Source organism: Vollenhovia emeryi, unplaced genomic scaffold, assembly GCF_000949405.1.
Source record: "Vollenhovia emeryi isolate VEMERY1.0 unplaced genomic scaffold, V.emery_V1.0 DF939135.1, whole genome shotgun sequence".
In the NCBI taxonomy this organism is placed as follows: domain Eukaryota; kingdom Metazoa; phylum Arthropoda; class Insecta; order Hymenoptera; family Formicidae; genus Vollenhovia; species Vollenhovia emeryi.
In genome coordinates, this window is record NW_011967231.1 from 1,720,543 (window position 1) to 1,737,875 (window position 17,333).

A 17,333-nucleotide genomic window follows, 5' to 3' on the forward strand; every position below is an offset into this window, starting at 1 on the left:
AGAACTATTAGGAATATTATAACGGATAATATCCCGCGCAGCTGATTTACCTCATCTATATTAGGATAGAACTCTGTAATGATGAGAGTAGGGTAAGCCTACTGGTAAAACACTCTGGGATATTGATAAAACAAGAATAATAAAAGAATGCGTTATAACATTGTATCGCATATCATGTAATTACGTGATGTAATATTATTTGCCCGAGAAAATTCACAGTTGAAGAACAAACATTATATTTACTTAACGCTTTGATTAGAGATTATATTTGATTAGAGATAATAAAGAAAATTTATATACTGAAAAATTAATACAGTCTAAATTTATAGCATCTTGGTGAGTGAATCTTGTGAGTGAAAATCTTGTAAAATATTTCAAAATTGCGTTGATTATATTTTAGTGCATGGATATCTTTATGTCGTTCGTAAACACAGTTACAAATAATATTTGCAATGGAAAACATATATTCCGTAGATGTTAGGTCCTTTACAGACATTTACAGGCCCAACATTAAGATATTTGTTTCTCCAAGTGACGTTTTTATATAATATAAACTTCATAAAAGCCACTAATACTGTAATGGTATCTATTGCTCTTTTAAAAGAGAAACTTCGGAAATGTGTATCAGAAAGCGCATCTTCACTGAAGCAATTACATTTCTTTAGCGTCGGTCACCTCTGACTGTACCATTGATGGTAGGCTACAGTCGAACCCTCTGACGCAGTAAATGGCGCACTCATTATTTCCAATCTTTTACATTCGGACAATTTTCAACACGCACGTAGGATATGTAGCCATCAGGGATCTTTTTTTTACGCTTAAGAGAAACGCGAAGATCGTTGAAGAAGTACTCCTTTGTTTCGTGAGGAAACGATTGAAAAGATTGCTTGCGTGCATCGGATATTTTACCTCTGAATGCGCCATAATAGCAGGTGTGATCTTCTGGGAAGAAAAAGTTGGAGCGGCTGAATACAGTTCTCAAACTTGTGACTGTTGCTCGCTCTCAAACCAAAACTACATTAATGTTAGTGCGATTATATATATTGTCCACTTTTGGCAATGATCGCGCAAGATGAATACATTACACCGCATTGTCGATACTTCCGCCGAATGACGTCCGCGCAGATATTATAGCGTCTCTTTGACAATTCATTTAATGACGAAACAAAGAAACAATGAAATAGAATTCTGAATCAATTGGCACATGATCTCATTTCTCACTAGTATATTCATAGAACAGCGATACACGACTCTGACAAAAACTTAAATAATTTCTGAGTAAACTGGCGCGGTCACATTGCTCTAAAACACTTTGTTGATCACTGGTAATTGTTACCGCGACAAAACATATCGTTACGTAACACGATTAATATCGCAATCACTTTTCTCTCTTTTATATTATTTTTACATTATATGTTAAATGCAAGCGTTATGGATGCCATTTATTCATAACAGGTATTATCCGAGAAAGCGTCTCGTCCTCCGCGCTTATAATGTCAATCTTGATACCGAGCTGCAACCGAGCGGACTCGTCTCTTCCTCCCGTTACAGAGCGGCCTCTCTCGCTCTCTCCATCCTATAATTACGCGGACGTCTCGCGAAAAAATTTTGAACGCACGTTAAAAATGTTAACGGTTGCGGTAAAAAACGTACGATCGCAATGCAGTGGGAAATTGAAGTTTAATATCGCAGGAACGATTTCAATAAGAGCGCAATCACAATTTCTAATGCTCTCTACGTCGCCTTAAATTGAAAATAATTGCAGCATTGACCAAAGAGCGAGAAAACCACGGCGCAGTCGGAGCCACCAAGTAACGCATAGAAAAGAACGTTGCAGAAAGACCGAGCGTCGATGGAACATTAGAACGGTTTACCGTGATTACTGTAATTATTTAACGCAAGCAGTCAGTAAAGTATCAGTATTTTATCGGTCCCGTACGCATCCGCTCGGTGAGTTGCAGAACGAGCTGGATGATATCTCGCGCAAAATGAAAGAAACGTAGTATCGTTCTCTTTCTCCCTTTCTGTCGCTAGTGACCACCAAGTAAACTCGTAAGTTCTTGCATTCTCATAAAATAAATTCTGACACGCAATTTAATTCCCGCTAATTGAGTCCTTGATAAGCTTATTTGTTAAACCTACTTTCCATTTGAACGGGTTTAAGTGAAAGCAAATAATACGAACATGCGAAAACTTGTACTTATGGAAAATGTGCACCACTTACCTCAACTCGCAGAGGTGTAGCCATTCAATAATTTAATTCTTTTCTACAGTACAAATGCGTTCACGGTATAGTAAGCAGAAGATACGGAATAACTTTTTTGCAGAGCAACTTTAAAAGAGAGAACAAATCTGCAAATAAATATTCTGGCCGGAAAGGATCTCTCCAAGGGTTAAAGCATTAGACGCTGCTGTGATTATATATAGCGTTACTGTTTTATTTATATAACGTAACACTTAATAGACAATAATACGCGTACGCTCCATATTTCGCTTCCTTATTTTCCTCCATGCAAAGCTACCCTTACATTTTCGTAATATTATAATCATCGTCCTTTCTCATCCTACGGTCGTCTTGATTATTGCACTTGTTTTCAACATCTTTCTCTACCAATCGTTGGACAAATAATTATAATAGCCAAATTTAATAGAAACATGTAGGTAAATAGGTCGTATTAAGTATTACAGATACCTGTTCCTTTTCTTAATTCAAACACTGGTCACGATCCGTTAAATAAAAATGATCTGCAAAGTTTCATACTTTTCATACCGTAGCAATGTCTGACTCGTTCGACTTCGACGTGAGCCACAAAAATAAAGACACGAAACCTCGATCGCTATCGATTTCATCATCTAACGATTTCGCGTATAGATCAACGCTTCATGTGGGATATAAGTGCCGGTGTATGTTTTTTTCTAGTTTTTTACGTAGTTCGAGAATTGCGTATTCGCCTCATTAGATCTTGGACGGCCCAAGCAACAATATTCATACAAGGATAACTTTGCAACTGCCTTACAACGCATACATAATTTAGTTTAGATAAAATGTTTAGATAAAGAGTTCAATGTAATACATAAGGTGCGTCCCGTTTATCGCTCATAACGATAACGCTCGTTTATCCTTTTGCCAAACGACAAGGATAAAATGATTCCAAGAGCGTTACGAGCGTTAAACGGGACGTATCCATAGTCGATTACTAGAAAACGGTGTCTATTACGATTTTTCCAACAAAAGAAAATCTTATAAGGTGTAAAATAACACTGAGAAGAGTCTTCTCGATTGGAGAACGTGCACTCCGCATTTCGCAAGAGAGCTCTTTTTTCACAACCGAGCTCACAACCGAGAGAACTTATGACCTTCCTTGTGTTAGAAAGTATCCTATTAGAATATACACGTCAAATATCAAACACACTATCCCTCCATCGATCGTTTCAGCTGAAACGAGCGACCCTCAGGAAAAGGAAAGAGAACAGCAAGTAATAACTACTTCTTGTTAGAGAGCTGCCTTCACGGAAAATTATTCGCGAATAAGTCCCTCAATAAGTACTTATGATTAAAAAGAAAGATAGTTACCACGTACGTTATAAAAACTGAATTAATCGTCATTATTGACACCAATAATCTGATACTCCGTCACTCGCTCAGACGCGAACGTTTGCGCATTTATTCATACGCGCAATAATGTTTCTATCTAAAGTGAAAGGACGTGTGCCTCTAACAAATACACTTACAAAATAGATTATATTACGATTACACTTCAAAGTTATTGCTTAAAAAAGTATGGCGACAATATGTAAAATTCGCAAGGTCGAGCGAATCTGCTACGAGCATAACATCTCACGCTCGCGTGTTGAAATTGTCGAATCTCTAAAATGGTGTACCTTAGCAAAGTGCATTAAACGGCCGACAAATATTAGGGATTATCTCAGCGATACGTGTGGACATTATAATATTCGAAGTACAAGACGTGCGTGACATCACGGCGAAAGTTCGTTAGATAAAAATAGAATTTTAATTAATAAAATTACCGAGTGAGAACTAAGTTAAGGTTCCGCTTTCACTCTTGAATTCCTCGAATACTTTACTTACGAAAAGAGAAATCGTCAAAATAAAATAGATATCTCACTGTAATTTAATTGGTAATCCGACGGTCTAATCGTAATTGCTTGTGAGAGATACGAATTTCCGTCAGTTTCTCTGGCAACAGAGACCATTGGAAAATTATAGACGAGTCCTTCCGTTTTTCTAGAAGGTCAAATAATTCAACGTTGTGCACGATACTGTGCAGAACATGCGAACATACCTGGCCAAGGTGATACGTGTGCGTGCAGACGCATGCGATCCACCATGAACACATGTTTCACATGCACGCTAACGGACGTGAGTGTAACGCACGCCGTTTACGGGGACCATTACGTTGACGCTTCGTGATTCTAAGTTTCACGGAAGCGCTATGAATATCGTTTGATCGAATTTAACTTTCGAGGCTGGCGAATCTCTGTGCGGAAGAATAGAACGCTCTCCTGCTGTATCAAATGCAACAGGTCACGTCGTGTAATTCGATTTGCCCGTTCACCCCGTTTCCCCGTCGGATGCTTTCAGATGATAAAGCGATCGCAATTTACGCATTTTACGTACAGCGACGTACGTGGCGAGCTCAACTTGAACTGAAATTGCGGGTTACAGTAATAAACACCAGGATGCCGAAAATTATAGGATATCGACCACTGCCACCCGATTGGTTGCTGTGTATGTCGTCTTCGTACGGACATCTGACGCGCGTCTCACATGTAACAAGGCTCGCACGAAGTGCGTGCATTTCGTGTAATGCCGTGCGATGGTTAATTAAAAGTCAATCGTCCGGAGCCGTCGTTTTGGTGTTAGTGAGAATTTCTCCTCGCGATTCAGTCATCCGTAAGGCGAAAGTAGAACGGTGTTTTTTTAAGCAGATGCAAGCCTGTTGGAATATCTGATGAACACCTAGTTCGATATATAATGAGATGATAAACTAATCGTGTATTGTGTGTGGGCTTGTGTTACTATTGAATTAATTATAGCTAAATTTCTAATCTTACTACACTAATTAAGCAAGAAACAGAAAGTTCCTCTAAACGACATAACGCACCTATATGTACGAATAGAAAGAAGCTTTAAACAAAACTTTCAAGTGCGATCTCGTCCATAAAAGCTCAGTTAATATGCAAATTAATTCCCAAGTTACAAATTAAGCGAGAGGACGATGATAAATCTGACGCAGCACGGTGCATATAATCATTATTAAAACGCAAATTCATTTACGGAAACGAGTAATTAAGTATAAACGTGTTTCGCGCGAAGCAGGAGGGACGGAAGAGAAGCGTCGAGAAAAGGAGCAAGCAGAAGAGAATGAGACTGCATCGAAGGGACAGTGTTTTTCGGTGCTCTTATTTGTAAATTAATTTGCCGCGAGCTGGAGCGACCAGTTTTTGAGCGGTTATCTTATTGCACCGCACCGCACGACTGACACATCCGCCGATTTTGCGATTATACGCGCAGATGCGTTCGCCTTCGTTCGAAAAATTTTAATTTTCAAAGAATGGCGGCTGATAATTCGCCACGATAAGAATTTTATTATACGGATCGGATTAATTCACGGTATTCCAAGATTAATGCTTTTCACACATCACCAGGATTATTGATTTACTCACGTTAATAGCTGCTTGAAAATGACACATGTTTTACATTAGACGTAAAGGGATGTTACGTATCTGTTCTTGAACATTGGACAAGTACGATTTGCGTGGATATAGCTTGGAAAGAGGTATTTTTACTGCGCCTTTGAGGGATAAACAGATTTTGTATGAAAAACTTTTAAATCTATCAAACAGATTTTAAGTATTACATAATCGATGAAATCTGGATGGCTTACTCGAATATATATGTTTAATCGTGCGTAAATGCGAGTTTCGCACCTTCCAGTAACATTTAACGAGAAATCGGGGGAAAAAATGCGTTTGCAGTAGTCAAAATGTATGCAATATATATGAATAAAGCAGAAAGCGTCAAAATCAGTAAAGTCCATTGATTAATTCGGCCAGCGTCTCGTTTGCATGCGCGGTCACCGCTGCCATCCAGTGTCCGGTTTTCCACGCGCGAAATTGCCTATACGCGTTGTTGGGGAGAGCCAGCGAGTAAAAACCGTCGTTCGAATTCTTCAGTGATCCTTCTCGACGCCTGTCACGCTTACTCTCTACGCAGCGGGAGCTTGCCCGCTGCTTTTGCATCTTGCCATCACGTTATCGCACTGAATTTAAAATGGGCGGACGCACGAGGAGGAACTCGCCGAACAAGGCTGGATCGAGGGGAGACAGAAGCGGCATGTCGCAACGTTCCCGTTCTCCGGGATCCTACTTAATCGAGCTCGCCTCGCGAGAACTGTCTCGTCTGATACGTAATATCAGGCTCCGTCGATTTTGCTCCGCCCGAAACTAAGATCCGCGCGTAACGATCATGTACATACAACCCAGTCTCCAAGAGAAACGCGAGTGACCGGAAATGGATCGAGTCCAAAACCCAAACACACGCGAAAGAAAAATTCTTAAGTCTTCTCACCTAAGCAGTAAGAAGGGAATTTCAGCCAATCGAAATTTTTAGCGTTGCTCAAGTTTCAAAATGGCTGCTTACGTTTGCGACTGTCACTGGTCACTTCCCTTATGTATTAAGTCTTATTGCCTCAAGTTTTTTTCGTGTGCTTAGGCCCTTAAGCTCTGCGGGTCTTGCCGATCACGTTGGTCTATTGACGGTCCAACTATCGTCGTAAAATATCGCGAGATTACTCGTAGAGAGCAATCGTTTCGTCGGAAACTTTGCCGGAGCTTTTGTTTCCTCACGAGAAACTGCGATTACGATTGATCAAAGGACCGAAAACATCTCGGAACATCTCGCGAAACCGACACGACGACTTTCTCGCGACTTTTCCACCGAGTTCCTCGGCTCTTGCAACTGACTGCGATTTGCTCGGTCCACTGGGTATGTAGCAGCGTTGACCACACACCTCGCGAAGCGATATCCGAAACGAGTTGGCGATGATCGTTCAGGTCCAATGCTCCCGACAGCCGTTCTATCATTCCGGAGGCGACGTGATTTTCTTTGGATTCAACATGTTTCCTTCGTCGATTTACTTCACTGATTGTCAGCGATCGATCTGAAAGCAGGAGCAAGAAAAGGTTTTACAAGGGCAAAGTAAAAATGCACAGTGATACCCAAACAACACGTATATAAACATCTTTAAGATGTCTTTAAAGGCCTGTGTCCACGATACTAGAACTTGATCCAAGTTCTAGTGCCGATAAATGTGTAGCCAATACTTGCAACTTTTATGGAATAGCTGTACATAAATAGAATGAACACAGGCCTTTAAACATGCGTGCCGTATGGGATAATAACAGATGATATCGATCGCAACTGCGATTATTTGCCAGCTGCAACGAGAGGATAAAAAAATGTACAGACGTACATATCTATGCTACTTGGGATTCGCATTAATACCAAGTAAATCGCGTTCTTTTACTACCACCGACAACGTTTATCAATGTAAATGCATGTTTACCAAATGACCTGACATGCGACGTAAAAACGCAACGTTGCATTCAACTACGATCAAGAGCGCGACGCGTTTCTCAGCATCAACAAAAACACCGTTCGTTTGCGGCTCTACGTTGCGATAAAACGAACTCGTTCCGCTCTTGTATTAACAAGACAATAGAATATTCTCTCGCGCTTGCAAGTTATTTATGACTATTTCATCCCCCAGTCATATACTAACTAATTTCATTATCACATTTAATTTCCTGTATACGATCACGTCTCTGTGACATCTTCCTGTAGTTTTGCGACGCGCACAGATTGTTCAGCTATCAAAAATGTGAAAACAATCGTTGCCATTTCACGAGGTTTATTATAAATTTGTTACCATTTTGTTATCGTCTTTATTACATTATAATCCTGAGCTATGTAACAGGAACTCATTCCAGTCATTTAACATAAACGACCGTCACATTAACGCAAACGCGAAAAAATTACCAAGTGCCGGAAACCGCCGACTGAAGAGAAACGGAGCCCGAAGAGCAGTTAACGACCGTCATGTCAGCTTATCCGGCGGATATTAAATCTGGTAGCGGGACATTTCTCATTCGAGAGGTTTTCGCCGAGAGGCGACGGGCGAGAGGAAACTTACCGCGATGTTTTAAGGAAGGACACGCTGGATCGCGAATGCGAAGGGGAAGAAGGCAGACGAGCGATACACGTCCTCTGCCGTGAAATAAAATCCACTGCGGAAGGATGGCAAGAGAGAAAAGAGTTGATAAGGAAGGAAAGGGGGCTGAAGAAACGACAAGAACGCGAAAGAGGAGTGTATGTATATGTATATATATATATTATGTTCGCTAAAGCAATGTTACCAACTCGAGAACTGGCGAACTAGCCGACAGTAAAATCCATTTTATGTCTCCCTCGTAAAGCCAGTCAAATGAAACCCGGACTTAGTTTTCATACGTGCACCCACTGGCAGACTCAGTTTCCTGCCCGCCGCGACAGCAGGTTGTAACAGACTTTTTCGAAAGTCTAGACGCATTGGTACACCCAGATCGAACATCTCTGTCTAATCAGCTTTGCATGGTGAAATCTTAATCATGACTAGCCGTTATGGTTTTGTTTTACTTTCACAATCGCTGTATATATATTTAAATATATATATATATGTTTCAAAATATCTATCTAAGAGAAAATAAGTGCAAATAAATCAAGGTAAAGGTGTAATCGAGGAAACCAGGAAATCAAGGTGTTAATCATATTAATAAAAATTTTGAGCCGTGATACACTATGTGACATTTTGATTGAGACTTTATCATTTTATCTGACTAATACACAAAGCGGTAACTTGTAAACAAAAAGCGGTACAAGACAGACATTAAAATGACCAAGCAAAATACCGTCCGGCACTAAAACCTGGTCGCCTCGTAAAACACGTCCCGCAGACATACGTTCCGAAAGAGTAGTGGCGATAAAGACTCAGTTCGCATCTCAGAGGATCAACTTTGAAAGGACCTTTCGTTAGACGCCACGAACCTCTTCTCGGAACCGTTTTAATCGGCTCTTTTGTTTGTCGACGTTGCAACCGTGTCTAAGAGATTCGCCAATAAAATCGTGATCCGACTTGAAGAAAAATGCACGAGAGACGAGTGTACGTGAAGGTAGTTTCCAGCGGAAATGCGATACTTCGCGGACTATTATTGCGGAATCACGCGACCGGCTTCGAGAGGCTTACAAAACTTTAAACTGTCGAATCACGTGTCAAGTAACGGATGCACAAACAGTGAAGGAAAATTATTTCACCGATAAGACATATTCGAGAGACACGCGGAAGGAAACGTGATAAGAGAGAAACCGAGTTCATTGATACGCACGCGATGGTTATAGTCGCCCATCAATGTTATATCCATTTAACCGGTTGACGACGCTCGGAATATTATTTCCACTCGTAAAGCGATCCCTGTAACGATCGACATTACTTTGATGCCGTTTCAGGGGCGAGACCGGGCGTTACGCTCGTTTCTGATCGTGTTGCAATACGCATTCTTTCCGTCTCACTTTAGAGCTTGTGGATTTGTGCCCGTACGCAATTCGTCGTCTCGTTTTCACGAGGCTTTAACCGTCCGCGTCCGAGTCTTTTTTTACGAGCGACTGGCTCGTCAAAGTGCCAACCACTTTGTTAAGTACACGTATCTGTAACGGTGCGTTACGATGCACGCAGGATCTATTCGTGTTAAGTGGATGCGAGCTTTCAAGGAACACTCGATGACCGATTACGAATGGCACGAAAGCCAATGGAGAGCCTCGAACGGCATGAATTTATCGTGCCACGTCTACACGTCCACCGTATTTGCATTTTCTTTATATAGACGCAGCGATCGCTACGCATTATAAATATAACACTTTGCACTCATTTTAATTTGCCGCTTACCGACTCGTTATGTATTCTCGTTTAGAAAAACTGATATCGTTCGTTTTATTACGCACACTTCTCGACGAGAAAGAAACACCAACAGGCATATCTTTCAGCAAATACACTATTCCAGGACGTTATAAAGTTTTACATACAAGATATAAATAAAACTATACACGTATCAAATTCTTTTAAAAACTAAAGTATGTAGGGAAAAATTTACCACATTATTAACAATAATAATGATAATAATCACTACAATAATAATATAACAATAATAAAGATGAGGTTAAAAAGACAGGGGGAAGGAAGAAGAGATCGCGATGAATCGAAGGCATGGGCATCGGCTCACAGTTCACGTTTAAATTCTTTCGAAAGAACCCTTTTCTCTTGATTAACCATGGAGTGCCTCGTAAAAATATGATTTACAGCTATCCCACTTCACAATATCCTTAGTTGCGTAATCTATTTATGTCCCAATGAATTCGCAGATGTACGTTGTTTCCGTTAGCGATCTCCGCACACAACTAATTCGGCGATAATGTTATTCTCCCGTTTATTACACAGAACGATTAATGCAAGATTAAAAATCGTAAAAATCACAAGATATTTCGCATGACAGTTCCCAGGTTTAAGTTATATGCTGAGCCAGTGTCGACAATTATAGGTAAAAGACAGGCTAGATACGTTTGGTCAACTATAATATAAAATCCGACTTATTGTATTTTAACTTTATTCTTTGTAAAGACAGCCAGCGGATTAAACCTTTCTTTCGACTTGAATTTCGCGAAGAGAAGCCAGTCTGCGGGTACATGTTCGGGAAGAAAAGAACCCTTTCATCGACAAAGGGTTTCTTCCGGTGGACGATCTAGGCAGATCCCAAGACGAGCAGTGACTGTGCTCGAGAAGTCGTAAACGTGGTCTAAGGAGACGACATCCAGGCATAGAACTAAAATGGAAACGGTCGCGGCGGGTTGTGGACGAGATGGGTGGAAGTTTATCGTCTGCTAGTAAGTGCTTCGCGGATTCTCACACCTCCACCCGCGCGCTACCACCCTTGACGAGGGTTTAGGTGGATAGGGGGGAGAGTGACCGTAAAATCACTGTGGAAGCTTGAAATAACACCTATTCGCTCTACGTTAGCCTAGACTCGTTTCATTCCGAATATTGACGAATAAATAATTATTTTTCGCATTTTTATTATTCATATTTTTTAAATTGCACTTTCATTGTCTTCTAATATTAATTACATCCTCCTCGATAAGCCTTTTATGAACAAAATGAACTTTCTTCGCAGGTAATTAATATTAAATTGATATTAAGTATTTAATTGTATTCTAATTGGTCGAAAGGAAGAAAACAGGTTTGCATTTTATACCTAACACGGTTCGTATTGCAGTTTCCCCTGTATCGAGAAAGAATCGCACCGATCGTTTCAAGATAAAGACGTTCCAGTGTCTGCCAAAAAGATTCGACAGTTTTGTTAGAGGAATGTCTCGCCAAACACCCGGAGCGTCCTATCTGTTACGCAAAGAATTTGTTTATCGATCGCGATCGCAGATCGGTGAAAGGTGCGGCCACCTTCATTAATGAGACGCGTATCCCGGGCGGACCCCGGTGGCTTCGTTCACCAGAGTTAGGTGGACAAGTACGTCGTATTTCATAGACGCCTGGTTGTATTTTCGCGCGTATGACTTTAACTGTCGATGCGGACTTCGCTTGTATTTCTTCTCAAGTTTTACTGGCGCTAGGTCGACCGCTCCGAGCCGTAAACGTCAGTCTCCGCTAAAGCCCCGCATGCCGGGTTGCCAGGGTTCCTTCCTCAACCTTCCCGCTTAGCCGCCGTCTTCGTCTTCTTCTTCTTTTCATTTTCTCCAACTCCTTTCGTCCTGCCTTGCCCGCGAGCCTGAGGTCTTCGGCGAGCACCATGTGAACTTGCTCGACGGTTCCTTAGCCGTTGGCGTGATCGCTGAAGGACGTCACTCTTGACAAGCACACCGACGAGAAAGCTTACGAGAGGAATTTACACGCGGGAAGTGAACTCCCTTCGTATACTTCAAGAAATTAAGTTTCGTCGCGGACTACACAACGCGAATTATGTTAATCGCACCTTGTTTTCTGCCTTTCTGCATCGCGCTAAACTCGGTGTATCGACAGGTCGCTTGTGAACAGCAACGTATCGAAACTGACTGATTCTTTTCTTCGATAAGAAGAAATGTTTCAGAGCAAAAATGTGTAACCGGTTACAACCGATACAATTGTGCGTCCTAAAGTTCGTCTTACGCGTGTTAGTCGATACCGTAGCTCTTGAAATAGGTGAGAACTCCCGTTTTCGTGAAGGTCCTAGACGGACGACATGACCGGGTGAGGAGGTTTTAGGGTCGACCGGAAGATGTTGGTACCCGTATCGTCTCAAGGCTTCATTAAGGATGCAATATGGCGGGCTTTTTGCCGAGCAAGCGAAGGGAACGGAGCGTGCGCGAGCGCGCGGTCGGTCGCTTTTAAAAAAGTTACGACGAGGTTTATGGAGGTTTAATTGTAGCCCGCGACTGTGGTTAGAAAGTAGTAAAACTCCTTTTGCCAGTGATGCCGGGTCTGTTACACTACTTAACGCTCCCTAGTTCTTGGTTATGTACGAAGAAGGACGATGATGAGGAAGAGAAGCGGTGTTCGCGGCGGCTCACGCACTTTGGCGCTGCTAATTGTTGCTTTGTCTCGGGAATTGCGGCTCGGTTCTCAGAGAATAAGGCCGACCCATCAAGGTCAAAGATATCGCCTCGACGATTTCGCTAATGTGATCGTTGGTTAATATCGATAATTTCGGCGTACTGTGGTGTCAGCACAAACGTATCATTAATGAACTGTGCATGTCAATAGCAATTAGGTCACTTATAATGACTGTACACGTTGCGGCAGATGCGGTAGCGAAGTCAGAATATATGATAGGTTGCAGCCAACGAAAGTATAATTTCACTAATTTCGCAGAAATATTCTTACCGTTTGGGGAAACTGTAATACTTATGAAAAGAGGCATTTTTCAATAAAGGTCACCATCATAAATTTATTTATTCACGACTGTGTGGGATTTTATTATCGAGCTTCTATAGAAATTTTGTAATACCGCGTAGGAAAGAAATACAACAAATAACGAGGAAAATATTCGTTGTAGAAAGTCCTGTTACAAGAACGAGGATACCTTTACAACGTTTTACGTACACGCGTTGTTTTGAGTACGTAAGAGTATGGTGCAAACGTTACATAGAAATTCCACGGAACATTTACCCGTTTACCATTTTATTTACTGTGCATTATATTTATTTACTGTATTCTATACAGCATCTCGGCAAACCGTTATATACGTAAATGAAAATTATCACTGACACGGCTTATTAAAGCGCGCATATTCTTACCCTTCGGAATTGCGAAGAGTATAATATACGCTCCAAAATTATAGCTCACAGTGGATGCTTATATTCGCGGCGACATGCCATGCAGACCATGACATGGCGTCGTTTCCTCGTAACGTGTTTCCAGCAGATTTTCTGTCTTCGTAGCCATAAAAGTTTCCGCTCGCGCAGATTTAAATAATGAGTGGCAGATTTACGTCTTACGTAAAATTAATCATGCAAAAAATTTAATGCTGTCATTTTGTTGCGATTAACAACTAGCATCGGGACAAAAATTAGTCGTAAATTTTCTGTAAATTTCCATCAAATCGCTTTAATAGAGGGAAAGAGAAGAGCTATGAATAATATATAAATTTCACTTATTCATCAACCAGACTCAAATTTAATGAACCGGGAAAGCAACACTGCGATTTCACTCCACAATTATGATTATCCGAAAATAGATCCACGGGTTTTAATTAGAACATCGACATTTCGCGAGGCATGAGACTACTTCGACTTCACTGTAACGTCTGTCACATAAACTCTGGTAGTTTACTGCGTCCAGAGTAAAATAAGCGGAAGACTGGGGTGCGCTTTGCTTACGGCTTTGCAATGGGGAACGTAGAAGGGGTTTTAAGGGGAACAAGAAGGCAACGACGACGATGACGAGGTAGGAGGAGAAGCACCGTAGAAGAAGAAGGAGAAAAAATATCCACCGAGCTGTAAAGCGAACCGCGTTTACGACCGTCGTTAAGGCCACTCTGAGCGACCTGTCTGATTACATTGATGCTGCTTGCTGCAAAGCGGGACTAATCCTTCCGACGTTTCGCCGAACGCTCACTGTAACTATTAGAAGCGATCACGAGTCTTTCTGGCACATGCGACATTAAATCGGCGACGATCGACTTTTTTTGTGCCGACAAACCGAGAGAGGAGTTTTAACGTATGTAATAGCTCTAATGAGTCTGCCGCACGCAAGGCTAGCCGAGAATACTTCGCCGAATCGATTCGCAATACAATATAGAAAAAACATCAAAAGAAATTATATAGTGCATCACACGCGTGATTATGTTTCCTCATATGTGCAAAAAGAGACATCGAAATGCGACATCGTATCTGTCACACCATAATTTGTGTTGCGAAAAACTTGAAAAAGATAATAACCAACAGAAATATCATCCGAGGCACATGGACTTTGCTACCATCACTTATCGCTTACGTTGAAAAAAGGGGGAACATGTATACATGTATACATATATATATATATATATTTTATACATACATAAAACCATACACGCGATCTGGAAATGATATTTAAAACACGTATTTGTAAGGAAATATTATATATATATATACATTACAGGGGTATAAACAAAGAATCACAGGCGCGATATTATACCTGCCGGATTGCATCGTTCGGTCCACAATCGTCGGAGAGCCGAGCGTCCGACGGAGAGACCGACTAATTTTCAACAACCTTAATCACGGGCCGCAAGCAATCAGTATCCGAGATAGCCGACAATCCTCGCCGACGTTTTAATTATCGCTTCCATTTTCATATCGCGGAATATCGCCGCACGCCGTTTAGTTGTGCATTTTTAGGTCTTTTTTTACGACCATCCTTGCGCCGCGACGTTGATGCCCCCTCGATTTGAACGACGGATCGCATGCACCTGATAAATCTCCCCCTGCCCTTCAACGGTGTATATATATATTCTAGCGTATCAACTGTTAGATCATTCGTATGATAAGAGCAACTGGTTATTGAGTCGCTCCAGAATTTCAGACGCGTACGTTTACGTCAGTGATATTCATACGATAAATGTTTAAGTATCAACTACTACCGTACAATAAATTGAGACGTTCGCATACGTGAATAACAAGATGAAACTGCATTTCAATGAACTGCCCGTCATGACAACAATGAAGACTGCGATTTACAGAAACATACCACAAATGCAACCATATATTATTACGAAGCAACTTAATTTCTTCTCAATTTAGACATATAGCATCGAAGAATATATATGTATAGAGTATCATGTGGTGAAACTATCGATATTGATTATTTAAGAGCATTCAAAGCAAATAAAAATTGTCCAAACGCTAGAGTATCCGGCCGGAAATTATTAGAGCATTCGAGTAATAGATATGAACTCAGATAATGCCTATAAACTCGTATAGATGTCCAATGCAAAAACTACTAATCTCTATTAATATTAATCTAAATATAAGAACATGCTTAAGACGGGATATCAATGATATTAATACAATCTTAGATATTTCATGACTACCTTCTCAACTTTTTATGGTGGTACCACTCGCGCCCTTGTATTTTCATGTCATAGCATGTGTTCTTATGTGACCACATTAACACGCCACTTCCGTTAGCCAACTCTTTGTAAATGTTAAAAGGAGAAAATAAAACGTTGTATTTGTGACGTATCTTACTTCAAAGAGCCCCCTTCTTTAATTAAATTTATTCTTCTTTCCCTTTGCATCATTGCATACACATTTTCTGTGGATGTATCAAACAATGCTGACGTGAGAAAATCATGAACGAGAATGTATTAATTCTTTTCATCTTTAAATAGAGATTCGTTGTAATTTGTGAATAACAAATTTATCTTTCAATAAATTTTGTAGAAGAGTAATATAATATTAAAAATTTCTTTATATCTTTGTTGTTGTTTTCAGCAAATATGAAGACAAACTGTTAATCAATATAATTCTATAAACTAGTATAATGAAAAAAAACAGTAACACAAATATACAAAAACTCACATAATAATTTTCATTTGAAATCACGAGTTTCAGTTTTTATTTATAATTTAATTTTTTTGCTAGATAAATGTTATGATCAGTCGTGTAGTTTTATAAGAATACGCACACTCATACGCAGTTATTTTAAGTTTATATCTAAATATGTAAATAACATGCAAGAATCTCAGAAATGCATCAGTAATTAATCAAGATTTGTTACAATCTCCGTACAACGCCAGCAAATATATGAGAGCGAATTAAATGTAAATACCGTAAACAGCTTATCTTTAAAGCAATGTGCGTAATCCCTGTTAACTGACTGGCATTGGGCTCGAGTTCTGCTTTCTCATGTACAGCAAAGCTGTTTTCTCCAAATCGTCCAATGAAAACGGATAACCGAGTATCATCGTGAACAAGAATGGGACGGAGAAAACTGGTCGCAGCACTCGTAAATTCGATTCTTTATAGTGTTTTGCCACCGTTAAAGCCGAGAAGGTGGGATCGCAGACGCATCTTTGAGTTCCTGCACGCTTTATGCATGCTTGAGCGGCTGCTTTGATGAAATTAAACGCAAAATCGATACGAATGAAAATTTCTTTGTAAAAAAACATAATATAAAAGCCTGTGGTTTACTATTCTACTATTCCTCTACGCGATACAATTTGATGCAATTCGATCTTGACTGCTTTTATAAATCGCTCACAATCGGTACTATTATAAACTACTGTAAATCTATAATTATAATTTCTGACAGATCAATGGATTTGATGTTTGATAATATTACGCAACGATTATACCAGCGTGACAAATAAAAAAAAAGATCGCTTTTAATAATTGAAAATGCTCAAAGTTGGGAATTTAGGAGAAATTGGGAATAGGAGAAAAAAAAATTCGATGATAAAGAAACAAGTAAAAGAGGTGGGGCAGCGGAGGAACATGAGCGGCTAAAGGAGCGTCAGAAGGATGAGTAACCGTTTGCCGGTCTAAACACCGCGGTCTGCTTGACTCTCGGAAGGAAGGAATTTTATAGCTTAGAATCTGTTTTATGTGCGCCGGATTTGCGATTACGACCCGGACTTTCAACGATCCAAACAAAGGAAGAGCACCAGGAATAATGGAGACCGCGATTTATGTTCTAAACCGAAAACTAATCCTTTCCTCTACCTTACATCATTTCATCTGCCGTTTTGCATGCCAC

The 17,333-nt window shown here is 40.4% G+C and overlaps 1 protein-coding gene across 2 annotated transcripts in view; it reads right to left on the minus strand.

The window, feature by feature from the left end:
- Positions 1-2,412: 2,412 nt before the first annotated feature.
- Positions 2,413-17,333, minus strand: part of LOC105567720 — a 60,954-nt gene continuing 46,033 nt past the window's right edge. For both annotated transcript variants that reach the window (XM_012022807.1, XM_012022806.1), the window contains one exon: positions 2,413-7,184. In XM_012022807.1, coding sequence (XP_011878197.1) covers position 7,184 — 1 coding nt within the window. In that variant the 3' untranslated portion in view covers positions 2,413-7,183. The remainder of the gene's footprint in view (positions 7,185-17,333) is intronic.